This window comes from Telmatherina bonti, assembly GCF_933228915.1.
Source record: "Telmatherina bonti genome assembly, chromosome: 12".
Taxonomy (NCBI): domain Eukaryota; kingdom Metazoa; phylum Chordata; class Actinopteri; order Atheriniformes; family Telmatherinidae; genus Telmatherina; species Telmatherina bonti.
In genome coordinates, this window is record NC_136610.1 from 33,270,366 (window position 1) to 33,290,327 (window position 19,962).

General features: G+C 43.3%; 1 protein-coding gene across 1 annotated transcript in view; it reads left to right on the forward strand.

Annotated features, from left to right (window-relative positions):
* The window catches only part of efnb1 (ephrin-B1), a 59,524-nt gene that overhangs the window by 14,864 nt on the left and 24,698 nt on the right, over nt 1–19,962 (forward strand). The window contains exon 2 of the mRNA XM_079250478.1: nt 9,246–9,523. Coding sequence (XP_079106604.1) covers nt 9,246–9,523 — 278 coding nt within the window. The remainder of the gene's footprint in view (nt 1–9,245; nt 9,524–19,962) is intronic.

Here is a 19,962-nt window from a genome sequence, read left to right on the forward strand (position 1 = left end):
TTTAAAGAATGTGCGTGTGCGTATAACATGCATGCACATGCAAAAAGTGTGTGTCTGTGTGTTGTGCGTTCATGCATGCATATGTCCATGTTCGAGCACTGGATAATTCCTCAGGTCACACAGGCTCCTCATATAGCACCGCATGACCAGTCACAACAGGCATGCATGAGGCCCAGGTACAGGCATGCACAGTGAACAGGTATTGCTACAGGGAAGTAACTGTTAAAAAGCTTCGTTTTATTGCGCCACACATGCTCACTTTTTTTACGCTCTCGCTGCTGTAGGCTAAATAAAAAAAAACTAAGCTATGAGGAATGTGCCAGACTATTGAAAAACATCCTCTCACTGAGAGCTTTTCGCTGTGACCTGTGAGTAAAAGAAAAGGCCAGCAACCACCACAAGACTCGCATGTCTGACATGATATGATCAAGAGTCACCATCCTTGAAAGGCAACAGTCAGTGCATGTGAGAGGCAGCAGCTCACGGCCTGTTTAGACAGTGCTGTGTGCTGTTCAGCTTGACAAGCTCTTGATGAGAGATGCTAAGAATTGTGTGTGCATGAAGAAATAAGAGAAGGAGAGTGCGTCGGATCACTAAAGTAGCTGCTTGTGAGTGTGTGAAAGGAGAGGAGAGTTCATGAGGTGACATCTCGTCAGCTGTTTGACTTTCCCAGTTTCCCAGGGAAGCTGTTTCAAGAACAATACAGAAGAAAAAGCACCTACCACTGACAACTGAAATGACACACACACACAGTCTCACAAAAAGAGATAAGAAAAAAACTTGGTGGTGTTTGTTGGTGACTGAATTATTGCTGCTCTTTAAGATTGGAGACTCTGGAAATGTGTGAGTGACTGCACTGTGCTTGTAGCAGACACATATCACCTACAGGACTCCTCTACCCATCCATCTCTCGGTGCTCCTCACAATAGCAGGAATACATTAAAAAAGAGCGAGTCAGGCGGGAAGGGGACACAAGATAAATATTGTGTTAGCATTTTTCCTCCCCTCTCCCTTTGCAATTGTCTTTCTCGTTGACAGATGAACAATGAAAGTATTTTGAACTTTGCTGCACACTATCTTTTACGTCTGGGTTCAGAGCTGGGCTGTCAAAGCCAGACGTGCTCTGGCAGAGATTGATTGATTTGCTTTCTGTTCACCATGTCTTCCCTTTGTTCTTCCAGGAAGGCTTTGGTATCTCTCCAGATTGTCTGGCTGTGTCATATTAACACCTGTTAACAACATACAGGCTTATAAAATACAGACTCCACTCCATTTTGATCGTAAAGTGTTGCTATAAAATTTAAACTGGAAGCTGTTAATTTCTATATTCTGAAGGAGAGCAGAACCTCCTGTCTCATTGGCCAAAAGTAGTTTTTTTTTCTTTATCACCTTAATGTAGCTTTAATTATGAATGGTACATAATGAAAACAAAAACAAAAAGAATCAAATCAAGAAAAACAAACCAAACAAAGAAAGAAAAACTGAAACTCATGGCCAAAAGTTACATTTCTGATATTTTAACCTTTCCAATTAAGCAGAAAATGCTTTTCTGTTTGTTCTAGAAGAGTAAAATATTCCTAAAACACTTGTCTAACTCTAAATTTAGCATTTTATTTCCAAGTTAATCATCAGCACAGAAAACATGGTACAAAAATGGCTGAAAATGGTGTTAAACATGACATTTAGCAGGTTTTGTTCGTGAAAGTAAGCTAACGTCTGCTAAGCTAAGATAAAATAATCTAAGCTAAGTGAAGCTACGTCAATCAGTGGCTTGACCCGGCTTCATTTTGACTGAACAAATATGTGGAACCAATTTTCTTTCCTAAGAAGAAAGCCAATAAACATATTTCCTGAAATGTCAAACCAATTCTTTCAAGAAAAACCTAATTAGTAATGGGTGTCAAGTTTGTTTGGGAGATTGTCTTCTGCCCGATCACTTCCTGATTTGATTCTCCGATGTGCCAGTGCCAAAATATACAGCTGAGCGGCGTATTTTCGTTGAACTGATCAGGGCAGCTGAACCTCTTCACCTCCAGCACGTCGGAGAGCTGACTTCTTCCAACCACGAGGTTGAAAAATTAGCCAACTTCAGCAGCAAAGTGGGTCCCACCTCTCATTCTTAATGAGCTTTTCACTGTGCTTCATTGTTTAGTCAAAAAATTTAATCCCTCTAGCAATGTGAGCCATGCTGAGATGGAAGGGCAATTTTAAAAATTAATATAACCATGACTGGTTCTTTCTGAATCAGATGGAATTAAAACAACTACCATATGTATGTGTGTATCTGTGTGTATTTGTTTTTATGAAATGCAACTTATGCAGACTTTTGTGAAAATGTTTTGTCCCGTGGCTATAAAAGGTTTTTCTAGGCTGAAGACTTGATGAATTAGGTTGTAGTTTTATTTTCATTTAGTTTTGATTGTTAATGTTAGGGTAAGGATCTGGTAAATGCATTGTGTCAACACAAACCAGCCACCACAAACCAGACGTGTGTGCGTGTGTTTGATAGGGTCTCTGCGCATGCTTGTCTCTGTTTATTAGTAAGTCTGATTGAATATCAACATTAAAGAGGTTATTTAAATGCGTTCTGGGAGCTTTTAGATGAGGTCGGAGATATAGAGCTGAAAATGGCCGCTGGTAAAAATCTGGGCAAGCTGCATGGGTTTGATAATAGTCATAATTTTTTTCTATCTCTTCAGTCCCTTTCTCTACTACCCCAGCGAGAGTAAAACTCAAGCATGAGGGCTGCTATTGTTCATTGGGGTGGCTCTCTTTCTTCCCCCGTTGCTCTCCCCGACACCGATTTAAAACTTGCATCTTGGTCCAGTTCTTCTCGACTCTCCTCTGCAGGGCTTAGTCCTGGGGGATTCCTCTTTCTACAACTGTTTGGCACCCCCACATCACATCTTTGGCTCATTTTAGGTGCCTGGCACAACAACACACACGCTCATCCTCACCCACTCTGGCCTGCGTGGACTCATGTATTGCACACAGTCGCACATACGCAGTGAGTTCAGGCCAGGCGGGTTTGGCTGTGACTGTAGACTAAGCCTGTGGAGAGATCTTTACGGAGCATGCAGAGCCCATCTGTGGCTACTCCTTGGTGATGGGAGGCAGCTGGGTGTATGTGTTTGTGCATGCGCATGTGTGTGAGTTCGTAATGTCCGAGCTAGGATCGTAAGCAGGGGAGAAGGAGAGAGGCTTGTGCATCTTTGGGTCACAGAGCAATCGCAAAACTGACCCAAACGCTTTTGTCTATAGCCAAGCCAAGTTCCGTCCTCTCCTCTCCTCTTCTTTCTCCTTTCCTTTCCTCCTCGCAACCTTCCAGCTGGAAGAACTCAGTCCCTGGGCTCCGGGATGAATAAGTGGAGACCCAGAGTGCAGCAGTCTGGGCTTTCTCTTGCTGTCAGTGATACCGTGGATGACGTTCAATCACGACCGCATACACCCTCGGTCGCTTAACTCCCCTGCTCTTAAAGAGGGATGGGCTCAGCATTGACAGAAACCACAGAGGCCATAAGAAGAAACAGATTATACTCTTTCTCCTCCCTAATGACTTCTTGCACTCCTCTCGTTCAACAGTCCTCTTCAGCTCATTCGTCTCATAACAACGTCCACTTCTGTCCTCCTTGTGGCAAGGCCATCTGGACGTCATCTTGTTAGCTTATTACCGCTGCTGATTGTGTGATGCTAGCCCTTCATGTGACAGTGATAGAGGGCGAACATACTGAGCGTGTTTGGTTAACATGAGAGGTGTGTGTCAGCCAAGCTCGTGCCTGTGTTATAACTCGCCGGTGTGCAACTGTTATGAGTCACACCAAATCTGATCTGCTCTGCATGCCAGCCTGTTGACTTAGCTAACTGAAGCTAGTGTGTGTTAGTCTGTCTCTGTGAGAGCGCGAGGGTGTCAGTGTTCACACGTACAAAAGCAGCTCTCAGCGGGGTGGAATTCGGGATATTCTGTCTGTCTTTTTTGCTTCTGACATCGTCATTTATGTAGCTCTAATGGGGACAGCCCGAGGGGGAAAAAAATACCAAGCGTTCGGCTTTTCAGCAAGTCAATGTTGCCATGTCTGGCTTTCTGGAGTTAAAATGTAATGTGGTTAGATTTCAGTTTACCAAATACTCACTACCCTTTGGCTAGTTGTTCCTCCTTTTCTATAATAAGGGTCAAATCCTTCCTGCTTTGTTAAACAATTCAGGAGCCAGATGGAACTTGTTTTGCTTAATTTCAGGATGCTTGTGTTTGTTCGTGCGCTTCTCCATTTGTGTGTGGCCTGTGCAAGCGCCAAAGCGACTTGTTTACCGTGTTTGACATGTGAGGAAATCGGTGTGTGTACGCTGCGGGGTGTGTGTTTATGTGTGTGTGTTTATAGTCAGGCCTTCCTAAGAACATCTGCCCCCGCAATGGCCTGACAGAAGCCAGCTATGTATACAAGCGCTCGGGTTTAGCCATGGGCTAAGAACGCAGACCAGTGACCAGCTCACCTTCTCGCGAGAGGGAGAGACGGTTCACACTTGTCTGTCAAGAAAGTATGATCAACGTGGCACATTATTTTGTGGATCTGTACAAACGTCCTGACAGCTTGGTGATACGGGCCTTTAGTCTCCCGTTTCAAATGATCACACTGTGTCAGCGGATTTTAACCACATCCCGACAGCAAAGCCTTTCCAGAAGCTGCTGTTCAAATGTTTCCATTGCGAGGCTTTGTGGCTCTATCTCGATGGATCTGAATAATGGTTTATGGCTAAAACAGTCCCTGCTAGTACACGATCATTTAATAACAACTGACTTTAATGAGAGCAGAATGAAATTGTGCCTTTCGCTTACACATAACCTAGATTGCTTTAAGCTAGTCAATATGCTTTAAATCATCGTTGCTGTATATGTTTTACTCAGAACTGGAGGACAAAAACCTTTGCATAACAAGGCTTTGTGTACTCAAATGACTTCAATGCAACCACGTCACGTACCCTGTAGCATATTGATTGAAATGGCCATAAATATGCCTGTCTTATTGAAAGAGTCATCTCTAATAATAGAGGGAAGCTGCCGCACTGATTTTGTGGATAACGTAGGAGAGAAATAATAATTGGTGAGGGAACACTTTTCCTGGTGTGATAATTACATCGCTTTTTCAGAGGGAATAAAGTACCTGTTGGGGTTGTGATCACGTGAGCGAAGTGTGCACATGTGCATGTTTTGACATGATGCAGTCATCGGCCTTTCAGATGCACGAGAGTAAAGTAAGGGAAATTTTATATGTCCGGCTGCAGAAATGAGACGATGCGAGACCTGAGTCGGAGATGTTGGCCTGGACCTCTGGTGGAGATGGATTACGTAGCGTGATATAATGGAATTTAATTGATATGTACGGCGTGTTCATGCTGCTGCTCAGGAGGAACAAATCAATTTGAAACCATTCTGTTGATATGAGCCGTCTCTGCCTCTTTCTCTCTCGGTTCCTGTGTCTTGGGTCCATTCATTCAGCAGCAGAGGCTGCCTGCCAGTGCAATGCTCAGGGCAAAGGCTTGAGTTGACTGGACGGGGGTGGAGAATATAGAAGGGGGGGGGGGGGGGGGGGGGGGGCATTGAGGCTCTGTAAGGGGCTTTGAGTGGGCCTTAGTGTAGGCGGTGTTTTATATGAAAGTCGGTGAGGGCAGGGTGCTTGAAAAGGGGTGGCTGGGAAGTTGGGCTGGGAAGGTCCAGGATGCACCCCACAGTGCTTTTGTGGGCTCCCACATCCATCTGTGTGTGTGTGAGTATTGGCTGTTTGAGAAAAGTGAGTGTTTGTGTGTGTGTGTGCGTTGGAAGGGATGAGGGGGTTGGGGCGGGGGGGGGGTAGCATATGTGAGATCATGTGCTCATATTCACCAGTGGAATGTAAAAAGAGGAAGGAGGGGTCTCCTCCTCTCTCTTTTGCTTGGTTGTTTTCTGTTCTCTCGCCGCTGTGCTGTAGCGTAGGTCTGTTTGTATAAGCTCTTTACAGGATTCAGCATGCTGTGGAGCCATCCAGATGAAACAAAATCAACCTCATTTGGTTGTTTTGAAAATGATTCTCTTTATTTGCTTTTGGTTGAGGCAGATCCACCTCGTTTGACTTGAGGGGAATAGAGGCTGTCTCGCGTTGAGGGTCATTTCCCAGAAACATTACTTGTATCTGCACAGCTATTCCTCTGTGCGCTCAAACTCCTTTCATCAACAGGTCTTCTAAAGTCTCCAGACAACATGAATGAAAGATGCAATTCAACCTCCCATTTCCCCCCTTTTTCCCTTTCGACCTACTCAAAAGTACAATAATCTTCAGTCACTGGTCTCCACCTCTCCATTGCGTGGCTGTGTGTAGCACCCGAGTGGTGCTGATTAAGCCAGCAGAGAGACAAACAGGAGACAAAGTCCCAGCCCACCAGTTTAGTTTCACATCCTGGACTGGAGCTGGGCCGCAGCTTGCCAAGTGGAGGGCTTTTAAACTGGGCTAAACACTAATTGCTGCCCTATTTCTTTTATGTTGCTTCTTTCCCATCTGCGATGGAGCTTCCAGACCTCCACAGCAGCCAGAGCCTCATTATAGCAGACAGTTAACAAAGGCTGGGAAACAGAAGCAGAGAATTCACTTAGGATAGCTATCTAACCGCCAACTATGAGGCCTGCTCGGAAAATTGAATCAATGACAGGGGCCGGCTTGCGATAAATCCTTTAGGCATATTAAGATATTAGGTTTTTTTGGAAATCTTAATTATTCATCTAAATTGTTGCGACTCACTTTGATAGGGTAGTAAGTGGTTTGTAGGACCGAGAAGCAGTGTGTGAGACTTGTTTTGAGGGATAGACTCTGAAAGTATTTTTAGCAGCTTTTTAGGGGAACGTTTGAGAAAAACCGCTGTCGGTTCGGCGACAAAGGAAATCTAAAACACCTACTTGTTGAATGAAGCAAATCAAGGTCTGATAGTGATTGTCTGATCTTTCTTGTTTTTTTTTTCCTTCTGGTTTCATGCCTGTGTTTTCTGTAGGTGTTTTTTTTTGTGTGTGAAGAGTGAGGAGGAGAATGGAAAGGGGGGGGGGAGAAAAAAACAAATGAGGGAAATGTTGAGGAGATGAATAAGGGGAAAGGATAAAGCAGGAGGGAATGAGATTGCAATTCGAAACAGAGGGGGCTGAAATGGGGAGGTGGTGGTGGGGGGGGGGGGGGGGGGGGGGTGATCAGCAACAAAGCTTAATGTTGCCATGGAAACTTGTTTATGCCTCACTGATGCATCTTGTAGATCCAATTAGAGACTGATTGTGTCTGTGTCTTCATAGACACACGCACGTGTACCAGGACATGGTGCATGTGCATGCACACACATCCCCCACCTTAACATATGTCTACTTACACACACACACACACACAAACACACAAGCATATGCACAGTGTTGCTGCTGAGCACCAGCAAATTATTAGGAGATGTGGGACAAAGGATACCCCATGTTCTCTCTCTCTCTCTCTCTCTCTCTCTCACACCGGCCCTTGAATTAGTGCGACCCCCTCAGCCCCCACCCTCATGAGCATCAGACAATAGTAGGGAAATAACGTCTCACCCGCGTCCAGGCCTCGTGTGTGAGAGCTCCCATCCGCAAGCTTTCATGACATCACACTCAGCTAAAAGAAGAAGAAGAAGAGTGACAGAAGGGCTTTTGACTGTTTTGGCAAATTTCATTTTGCATTTATCTCTTTTGTGAATGAAGACATTTATTCAGTAATACCCCCATCCAAGAATAATGGCCATGAATGTTAATCCAATCATGCTCATTTTCATGGTAAGGGGGTATTTCTTCAGAAAGTGGGACTTTTTAAATGATCTTTTCTGACAATAGCTGGCTGTTTGCCAGCGTTTAACATCGTCAAAAGGAAGAAGACGGACGGTTGTAAGCCGAACCAACAGCCTTTTCACCCACAATCTCCCCTCTTTTTTTTTTCTTTTTTCTGAATAGTCAGTTATTTAGTGGTGAAATGATGTGTGTGATGATGAAATGAGGGTCTGCAGATAAGGTGAGATTACACTGGGAGACAGAGCGAGCGACGTGGAGGGAGACAGTGAGGGCCCCAGCCGCTGATGTCTTGTTAAAACGGGAGGGATCAGAAAGAACAACAAATGCATTGCGCGTTGCTAAATCCTGCTTAAATCCGCTGGCATGGGCAGATCTAGCAGATAGCCCCGCTGCTGTGCTCGCTGTCTGCGATCCCAACAGACACACACACACACACATATATGCACCAGTACATAAACACACCCGTGGTCATTCCGGCTGTCTGGGTTAATGCTTGGCTAACTGGGACAGCAGAGATGAACCATGTTGACATTTTAAGCCTCAAACAAGTCCAGAACAATGATTCAGCCCATCTGCCCCCCCACCACCACCACCAACCCCCCCGACAGGAGTGCAACCTCAGCCCATTTTGCTGACCGACATACACACTGTAGCCCCAAACACACCTCAACATACTGGTTGCTCCTCTGCCCCCATCGCCTCTCTCTTCACACACACTTACACACACAGTGGGTCTCCTCCTGTCCCACCCGCCCACCCCCACCTTTAGTGAATCAAAGAGAACAAGAGCCGATCTGATTGAGTTGGCAGCCGAGAGCAAAGAGAAGAGGTACTGTAAAGTCAGATGGATTATCGTAATCCATCTGGGGGGGGGGGTGTATCAAGAAGCCTTAAAGTCCCGGCTGACCACTGCTCACTGTTTTCCTCCAGAAACAGGGCCCTCTGAAGCATCAGCAATGCTAGGGAAGATGCCGAAGCACAGGTCTTATCTGAAACTCCAAAAAATAATACCTGTTGCCGTCTTTCTGTGTAATCCTATCTGGTAGCTGTGTCTCCGGCAGCCATTTTGTGCCGGGCCATCTTGTTTCCTGTCTTGCAAACTTTTGGTATGCTTTGATTCAGATCCAAGAGTAAGAAAGAAAAGGGAAAAAAAAAAACTTCTGAGGATTTGAGTGGAACGCTCTGTTGACTAATTCTGAGCTATGTCAAGCTGCTACATGCAGCGTTTTTTGTGGGCCCGAATTAACGACGCTCTGCCTGAAAGGCCGTGTCAGACAAATCTAAACCCGTAACTCCTACAGCTCAAAGTATTAAGACTACATAAACTGTTGTCAAATTATGCGGCTGCTATATATTTAGACTATTATGTGGCTGCTGTGTATTTAGATCTTTTTCAGGTTAGTGACAAATTGTCTTCTCTTTCCTTTTCTCCCAGGTTTATAGTCGGGAAAGGCCTTGTGATCTACCCTGACATCGGGGACAAGCTGGACATTATTTGTCCCAAAGCGGACCAGGGAAGAGATTATGAGTACTACAAGCTGTACCTCGTGAAGAGAGAGCAGGCTGAGAGCTGCAGTACAGTACTCGATCCAAATGTACTGGTCAACTGCAACAAACCTGAGAAGGACATCAAATTCACCATCAAGTTCCAGGAGTTCAGCCCCAACTACATGGGCTTGGAGTTCAAGAGGAACGTCAACTACTATATCACCTGTAAGTTTGCCATGAACGATGATTTATTGTTGATATGTAGCTTTGTAACCTTCATTCATGTGGAGAAGGCTGACTGAAAGACCTCAGTAATAATCCCAGCTTCACACTCGGTTACACACAGTCACACCCGGGACTTTCCGAGTAAAACTGCATTTTAATGGCTGCTGCTGCCGCCCCATAGCAACAACTGGAGGCTGTGTGCTTTGCTGAAGGCAGAGTGGTGTAAAGCGTTCAAGGTGTTAAGTGTCCCACGTCGGCATGGGACTCCAAACTGGCAAAACTTGGCTCCGTCCTTAGCGTTTTCTTTACATTTGAAATCTTGTGAGTCCTGTGTACTTTTCTAACCTTAAAGTGATAATATATAATATTATTAAAGTGGTAAAGTAATATTTTTTTACGCATTAATCACATTTTAATGTTGCGTCCCTGTTGTTGCACCACATTTGTTGGGGTTCCTGAGTGCAACATGAAAATACCATCCTTTAGTTATGTTAGACTGGCACACGGGAAGGTTCCAACGAAAAATTGCTTTTATTTTTACAACAAAAATAATAACCAATGATCTGACAGAAGACATCTGGTCTGAAAAACAAGTCAGAGTTAATATTGGGGGAAAAATATCTCAAAGTGAGCAAACGCCAAAATATCATACAAAACAGGTCCTATGCGTTGGTTTTGCACTTGCCTGTGCAAAATAAATGTGAAAACAAAAAAGAGGCTCTTACCTCCTTGTCTAACAAAAAACAAGAGAAAACTCAAACCAAATGGGCCGCTCACAGCTTTTAACAAATGTCGCCGAAACAGACTTTACAGACACTTTCTCGCTCTGCCAGCCTGACGCGACGCGATGCGACGCGAAGGATGGTACGCCCGCTTCGTCTCTCTAAACTCTCCAACCAGACACGCTGTTCGCATTCCTTTTAAAAAGTAGCAAGCCAATCCCGTCCCAACTCATGTCCTCCGGCGGTTCAATGCTGGTGTCGGGTGTCGCATCGGTCGTTGCTGGTGCACACCTGAAAAGAACACAAACACGAGAAAACATACACACAAGACGACTGCAGTCGTAACGACATTGCTGCAAAAACACTGAACTATGCAGGATATTGGTTTTTATTTAATCTTTTAAATGAGGTGATTTATATCAGTTTGGACAACTAATAGGACTTTAAAAGAAGGAAGTTTTCTTATTTTCCTGATCCTGCACACTTAAAATAATATCATTATGACTGCTGAATAAATCAAGATAGTTGCAGAATAGGTTTTTCACAACTTTTAGAGCTTGTTACCTCCTATTTTGAGTCCACCCCATTTAACAAAAGCAAAAGACAATTGACTTAATCAATATAATGAATTATTATGATAGCAGTGTATTCTTTTCAGATTTGCTTTTGATATTGTGATGATATCAAATTCCTTCATTTGTATTTGGAAAATCAGATATTATGACTTTAATTTAAATATTCTTATCCTTATTCTAACAAAATTCTAGCTGTAAAAAACATATTTGTTCTTATAATTTTTAAATTTGTTTGGAGTTATATGTGATGATCTCCTATGTAACAATAATGACCTGGAAATTATAAACAGATTATTTCCCTTTAATTTTACTTGTCATATTCAAGTATGTGTTGATGATAGACATGTAAAAATTAGATGTAGTATCAGTATTTTTGTAAAAAAAAAAAAAAAAAAAATATATATATATATATATATATATATATATATATATATATATATATATATATATATATATATATATTTATCATTGGCGTTATCACATTTACTGACAGTTAAAAAAAAATCTAACATTATAGACGCTCCTCTTCTCATCCAGTCAGCCATTCGTAGAAAACCCACCTCTGAAACACGATCAGCTTTTGTGCATTTCCAAACTTATTGTGGTAAATTTCCCCCATGCAGATGATGTTTAGACAGAAATACAAACACATGTAAAAACTGAGACTGTAATGTTTCGTTTTCAATTAAATGTGAATTAAATATCAACTTTACTCATATTAAACAGGTTTTTATATCATCTGACAATCAGATAAGTATGTTGTTGTGTTGTGAAGGAGTCAGTCAGCTGGAGTTAGAGCAAATATCTGCAATATCTCCCTGATCCCCTGGACTCCTGATCGTAGGTTCAGGAGGAAGGCTCAGCAGGAGCCGTCTGAGGAGTGGCTGTTTCACTCCTGTTTCTGTTCAAACCTTCCTGCTCTGCACTAAAGACCGCAGGTTCAGCGGGAGGAGTCAGAAGAGCAGGAAAAACCGGAACCACAGCAGAGTCTGGTTCTCTTTCAGGTTTTGGGTTTTGTTCAAGTTGGGTTTCGTATTTTATTTTCTTTAGCCTGAACTTTAATAATGAAGCCAGGTTCAGCGGGAGGTTTTGGCAGAGTATGTGAAGTCACACAGTTTGTAGTCTGGACTTGGGTGGTGGCTTCTGCTGCATCACACCAGGACTGTAGCTGTCCTCAGCTGGAGGGCGAACCTTTTGCATCAGCTGAGTCAGCACTTTGGAGCTCTGGGGGCTGAAAGAACACACAAATGTGTGCCATCGTAACATCAACTGTTTTATTCACCAGCCAGCGTCATTGATGCTGCTCACCAGCATGTCATGAGGCAACATCTGTCTGGTCTGTGTGAGGAAAAAACAAGTCCATGTCATCCCTGATGCAAACAGAGAAGGTGACTCCAATGTTCCAACCAAGCGGCAACCTCCAGCGGTTAAAAGTGAAGCCTATGCGGAAGTGTATAAAACTGCAGTTCCCCCTTCATCCACTAGGGGTTGCAAAACAGAGCAAATCCCCATAGACTCCCATGTTAAAAAGACCAAATTCACAGCAGAAATAAACATGTTTACAGCCTGGTTCAAAAATCTATTTTCGGTTTATAGTTCAGGTTGACCTTCATGACAACTGTGGGAGGATGGGATTTTTTTCTAACTCCCCCGTTTAAAAGAAATTTTATCTCAAAGTTTGGCATATTTAGGGGCGTGTACTTTTGATTGACAGGTACCAATCTCCGACTTTAAGTAAGAAGAACGTAGAACAACTGCGGTTTTTAGCAGGTTAACAACGTGATTTAGCTTTAGCCCGCTTACCTCCGTTAGCTGGTTAGCTCCTGTTATCTCGGTTAGCTTTTAGCTCCAGAAAGCTCGGAGTTCAATGTCAATCATCCACCATGACGCTCACGGCTCCCCCTCTCAGCTCCACCTCGTTGTCCTTATTTATATTTTCCGGGCAAGACGACATGCGTGCCCCTGCCAAGATGGCGATGGTAGGAACTGCCCACCGAGCTTCAATTCAGCTTTTCAGAAACCTACGGGTGACGTCACGGAGACTCCGTCCATCTCTTTATATACAGTCTATGGTTCCAACCTGGTGAGAACATTGGAAATTGTCCAAAGTGGACTTTGCAACCCCAACAGACAGTCTGCTGAGCTGCTGGGATGCCACCTTCAGGAAGGGTTGAGGAGGAAGAACCCAGAAGCCCTGCAGGACTCCGGGAACAACATCTATCACCGCTTCTTGTGGGCTGAGCTGTTAGGATTGTGGTGCCTCCTGCTGCATCTCTGTCAGGATTTTGGCACATTCATGTGCAATGCTGAGACTCTTAAGATGTCTGTAGATTACAGTTATTAAATATTAGCTAAAGTCCCCTCAGAAGATGAGAGAAAATTCAAAACATTTTAGTCTAACTGGTGATAAATGTGCTAAATTAAAGAGAACTGGGAGCTATGGCCTCTGGGGACTTGAGGAGCACCTTGAAACCAGACATTAAATTTGAAGTGTAATTTAAAACTATTCTTAGAAGAAAATCAGAGCAATCTAATAAATTACTGCCAAATCTTCTCAGGTTTCCGTTCGCGCCAGCATGGGAAAAAGTTGAACTACTTCCTTATCCAAACCCTCCAGCTCACACTCCCAAAGTCTGCATTTCTAGTTTTGCTCTTTACTTTTTGAGAGACAGATTGAGCTGACATGAGCAGGGATTGAGCTGTAGAGGTGGGTGGTCTGTTTGTGTGTCAGAAACTCACTGTTCTCTCGGCGTACTTTTTCTCTGCTGAAATATAAAGTTGATCTTGTCTTCAGATTCGCTCAAGATGGAATCTATTTTTCCTGCTGAAGTTTCAAGAAGTCAACAAACAGTCTGGATAAAACCCTGACTTACACGCTATGCTAGTTTTGGCTTTGAAATACCGCAGATCCTACCTGAGACTCGTAACTTCCGAACGTCCAGCAGAGCTTGATGATTAATTGGCTGCTTTAAAACAGCTTTTAAAAAGGAATGAAATGTCACTTATTTGTTTTAACCAGCTGTAAAAAGTACATGAAATATGTCTCCAGTAAAACCAAACCTCTGACAGACCCTGATGGGTCTGTAGATGCCTCCACTTCCTTCAGGAAACTGGACATATCGTTGCTGCGTATCACAATACAGAACAGAAAAAGATGCAAATCAACAAAATTTTTCAGACAAAGTTGATTCTTCTGTATGAATGAAGGTGCTGTTCAGGGTTAAAAAAATTATAAGCATTCAGTAGTCACATTTTCTGTGTTGTATCAGAGAACTCCACACTCTAGACCTGAACTTTTTCATACTCATTCAACAAACACCGATTTTCTCCTTGAATGCTTTGGTATTTTTTTTCTGCAAAAGATATATCCAATGCACATAAATATGTAAAACATTCCACATTTTTCAAATGCATGCATCCAATAAACAGTCCCGAAATCAGATGGATCCATCCTTTCCTTTCCTGAGGAACCCATATATACAGTAGATATCTGTTATCAGTTTTACAGATTAAGATCTGCGGAGGGAGCAAATAGTCAAAGAGGTGCCACGTTATGAAGAAGCACTCAGACACAGACTAATGTGATGCTGTATTTTTTTTCTTTGTGTGATTTTACAAAACTAAACACACTGAAACTAAAACTTACTCTTCTGCTGTGACATTACTTTGGCCTTTATCTAACTTTTACCCCTGCGAGATATTCATAACAAGCTTCTTTTTCATAAATTCTAACTTGTCTGACCTTGTCTCTGTGTTGCAGCTATTTGGGAGCTTTCCAGCCACATCTGTAATTGATTTCTCCCTAAATCAGTTAAATGATCAGAGATGATCTTGAAATTGGAAGTGCTGTGTCTGAACTAATATGCAACAAGCTGCATTATGCCAAAGAACGGCTGGCACAGCAAGAAATCAATAGCGGCTCTGCAGGCCGTGAGGAAAAAATATGAACCCACCATCAGTATGCACTAATGAGTCATGGTGTATGATATTGTTACAATAAAAAAAAAAAGACATAACTTTTTGTTTTTACTGTTAATTTTATGTTCGATTTACCCAAATCTGGCTGTTTAACCAGGATTTTAAAATTTGTGTAAATGACCAAACATGTTATTCTCAAAAAGATCTTTCTACATCCTCCTCTGAGAGAAAAATACTCTCAAAAATCCTGTATACGTTTTTCTTTTCATCCACTGCACTTTAATCGATATTTGTGAAGCCTCGCTCGCAGACAGAATGCAGGGAAGCATGAAGCCTGTGATGTTATCAAGCGACAATTTTCAGGAGCCGCTTCTGTGGAAACATGTCATCTTGGCTTTAAGGAGTTTTTCTCGGGGCTTTATTACACCCACAAGTGTAAAAAAAAAAAAAGAAAAAGAAAAACAAAAACACTATTTTGGTCATTTTTTTTTAGATTTTCTTGAAGATTTCCCCGATCTGCCTGTTTGCAGGGCTGCTCCGCATATTGTCTCCTGATTGCATCATAAATGTTTTGATGAACTTTTTTCGAGACGTGTGCGTGGGCTTGCGATCTGACTGCAGTTTCATTCAACATTAAAGCCAGAGAGCCAACTTTTCTTTTTTGGCTTAATTTATTTTCATCCAGCGCTCTGTCTCCTGTCTGTGCTGCACATCAGCAGCCTCGCTGATGTGTTTTATGCAAACATGAAGAATACATTACACACTCTCCATGGCGTCTCACACTGTGAACTCATAACTAGAGCTAGTTGTAAATCCTTCACATGGGAGGCTTGTCTCGCAGGATCCAGCCTGATGGTGGATCATTATTAGGCTCATATACTGTAACGTTTGCACGTCAGCAGTAATCTGATGTAGTGTTTGTCTTGGTATTATGCTAATGTTGTTGTTCTTTGCAACAGGAAGAGCGTGTTTTATCTCTTCCTCAGCAGCCTGTGCATACACCATAACGCACTTCATCTTTCATTTAGATAATGGCCATATGCGCTTGCTGTTTGTGTGCATCAGGAGTGCAAAGGAGAGACGGCGACCAGCTGCACTTAACACCTTTTTCTAGTTTTACCTGTGCAGTTCACAGGGTCCACAGACTGTGTTTATGTCTGTGTTGAGGCCCCTTTAGGCCAGCTTATCCCTTACCTAGAAGATGTGAGTGCATTATCCCATCGTCTCTGCTGGGAATGAGGTCCAGTCAGCCAGCAGAGCGGTGTAAATCTGCCCTGTCTATAAAGACCAGGCTTATCTGCTCTGATTAACGGTCGAGCGTTGCAGACATCATTGGAGACGAGAGGAAGATGCATAGGGAGCGGACATTCCACTGAATCCTTTGGCAGTCATTTTCTCGTCCCAAACTGGCTTCCAGCTCTGTTAAGTTTTTAACTTTACGCTCATCGTGCAACCCATCCGCTTCCTCCACCCTCCCACCCCCCCAACCCCACTCCTGCTTTGTCTATGTGGCTGAATAAGCAACAAAAGGTGTGGGGTAAAGTAAGCAACAAATGGTGTGTGTGTGTGTGTGTGTGTGTGTGTGTGTGTGTGTGTGTGTGTGTTTGTGTGAGCATCCTATTCCCCAATGTCACTGCAGGGGATCCCGTCCACTCGGTCCCGTCCATCCTGGCCCATCTCTGACAGGAGTCGCGGGGGGAGGTTAAAGGTCAAAATGCATAGCCGAGGGGGTCATGGAAACACAGCAGGGGGGGTCAGTAATGATAACCCAGCACTGATCTAAACCCCAGACGCCCCTAAAACCAGCTTGTGCTGTCCATCAGCACCCCTACCCCTATGTATATACACACACGTACATACACACACACATGTATATATACATATATATGTATGTATACACACTCCTTCCAACCCCTCTGGTACTGGAGTGGACAAACCGGTTATATTTCATTGCGTTGTCTAAACACAGGATATCGAATGAGCTGTTTGTGAGGGAAGTGCCGTGTTTTTGGGGGGAGGGGGGGCGTTAAAGTGAGCTGAGAGGTGATTCTAGACAGGAGGCTTTTAAGGAAAAGCGAAGGAAATATGTGGAAAAAGAGAATCAAAGTGAGAGAGAGAAATTATTCCTGTGGAGAAATATACATAGGCGGTCTTCATACATCACTAAGCAAAGCAGAAAGAAAAGCCAAAAGAGAATAAAACTCCCTCCGTTTCCTCTCATACTCAGCTCACATTGAAATAATGTGGCATGACTGCTTCTTGATTGGCTTTCTGTGGTTAGCCGGGCCGGTGACTCTCTCTTGCATAAGGTTTAGGCCACGGAGCAGTAAACAGAGGCAGCCTGTCGAGATGCACCTCTCCTCCGCCTTGATTTTCCCAAGTGGCGGGCAGGGTAAGCCTGATCCCTCCTGACAGCTGTCACTCTCCATAGCAGTCTACCACCATGGACTCTCACAGGCGCTGACTTCCCCACCAGAATGCTGTTGCACTGGAGCGCACAATGTCTTACCTCGCTGAACATCATCATGCCAGCTCGCAGCAAACGCTGAAGCTGAGCTCATTCTTGACGTTTAGTTTCTGTGACTTCCAGGTAAATCCCCCCCATCTTCCACTATTTGTTTATTTTGAACACAAAGAAGACCAGATATGTTCCCGTGCACTCATTTCCTGCATTCATTTCCCGAGTCGGATACCGAACTATGCAATATGCCAAAAACAAAGCCTGAGATGATATCTGACATGTATATGTGACCTTTTTCTGTATCCTTAACCTGACAGGATTAGGTATAGGATGGTAGCAGCATGGGTTCTCATCTCTATCACTATCATTTTCTTCTCAGCAGCCCACACATCATACACCCCACCATCCAAATGGCTCCCGATGGAATTATATTCCATTGGGCAATATGCATCCAGTACTTTCTTTGCTCTGCATGTACAAGTCAACTTCCCTTTTTTTGCCCTGAGAGGAGTCAAAGGTCAAGGATGAAATCCCTGCCCCACTTGCAGCCAATCTCCAGATTTTCCCTTGCCCTACGTATGCGAGGACGCTCTATCGCATTTGAATATTCGCGCTCCCACGCAGGTACTCGCTGTGTTCATGCAAACTGAGTTTATCATCATACAAATGAAGCCTTCCACTCAGCCAAATGAATAAACACAACAGTTGAGCGATAGGTTGATTTTGATGGCGCATAATAGCGGTAATCTGATCAGAAAAAAAGTGTTAAATGCCATCTTTTACAGATATAAAATTAACATAATTAAATCACAGCTGCTTGGAAAAAAAAAGACAGTTGTCAGGTCAAAGGCACGGCGATTTTAAGATGCATGGATGCAAATAGCTCGCACATTTTTAACTTTAATGAGTTTTTGAAAGGAAAGGCTAACAGTTAACATCTGGTAACTTCCCGTCTGTAAAGATCACGCTGAAATATTTTGATTAAAAACAAGAAACACTGCAGGATTTTCCTTCTGTATCAAATATAGACCTTCCCACATGCTCTTTATGAGCAAAGAACAAAGACTTGCATCTTTTATTGCATAATTCTCAGATTGTGGACATTAAAAAAACATAGCTGAGGCTTGAAATGCTGATTTGCATCATTGGCAAACATTGCTGTCGGCCATACTTGAAAATGCTGTTTTATATGTTGGGAGGATAAAGAATCACAAAAGCTCTGAAAATACTCTTAATAGAAATCAATTTAGTCACTTTGAACGCTTTGATTCTGCATTCATGTGAACGCTTATTAAAAAAATAAATATTGCCATCATTTCACATAATATGTTTCAGTTATGGATATCAAAAGCATTTCGCGTAAAAAAAAAAAGAAAAGAAGAAATAATAACGTTGATCGACTCAGGAAGTGTTATTTATGTTGCTTATTTAAGTTTAAAGCGGTTAATCAGCAAGCCTCAACAGATTTCATTGTCAAAGTAAACCCTGCCAATAGGTCAGGTTAGCACCGGTGGAGCAGCTTGGCCTGGGATAAGGAGATTTAACCCCCTCATGAGTGAATATGGCCCAGTGTTTATTAGTGTGCCAGTGTAATATATGACTTTCTGCTTGCTTTGCAAATCTATCCAGCCTGCCTCTGCTGCTTCTCCTTTGGATATTTCATTCAGTGAGGGTTTGCAGGCACGGCGTTATTGTCGCTGGTTATTGCCTTTCGTTTATTACAGAGGAGTTTGTTTAGAGTAGGGGGGGACGAGTGGGAGGGGGGCGGATCGGTGAGGGGGGGGGGCGTTATGAGGACTCTGCTTGAGAGAAAAAAAGAGAGAGAGAGAGAGAGAGAGCGGCTCACATGGCTGTACAAGTGAACGGTAACCATTGGATACGACTGAGCCCAGTCCCTGCTAGATGTAGCTGATATATTCATGTATTCATCTCAATTAGTGGGCTCCAAACGCAGACACTCATCCTTCCTGGGCTGTGCTCCGTGCTTATCTTATTAGAATATTTGATCCGGCGTGCGAGGCCTCCCCTCACTCCCTTTCTCACCGCGTCAAAACCTTTGCTTCCTCTCCTCAAAACAGACGCTTCTTCCTTCTCCTTTACTCTGAGTTTTGTTTTTATTTGCGCGTGATCGTGGGAGGTCTCCATGTTTCAAGTCATTTTTGTTGATTACTTAGATCTCTTCTCAACACGCAGCCCCCCCCCCCCCCCCCCCCCAAGAGAGACCACAAAAGCTAACTCGGAAATAACAGCAGTGTTGATTTTTGTTTTCTTCCCTTGATTTACACAAACTTATTTGCTGAGTACTTTTCCCCCTCTCAAAGCAACTTATAAATCTTGAAAGTAGGTTTCTGGATCTGTGCTGAAACGGTCTGTGCGTTTGCAAGTAGGAAACAAGTCGAGTGGAGACGTCGGAAGATGGCAGGACGGATGCACGTTTGGAGTCTGGGCTGATTAGGAAAAGTAAATGTAGGACAAGAGAAGATGAGCAGAACTGTCCATGAGCCAAATTCTACTGGACAATGGTGTATGGGGCTATAAAAAAAAATCACATAAGCACAGGATAAAACAATGGAGCCCATAATCTAAAACACTGTGCAAATGCATATTTCCCTTCCCATCTGAAATGTCTGAGGTTGTTTGCCCTCCGCTTTGCCCACAACACATATTCTCGGCGTCTTTCTTCTCTGGCCAATAGCTAAGCTCAAATCACAGCTCTCTTGTCTGTCAGATGGAGCTCACTCTCCCTCTCCACCATCCCTCGAA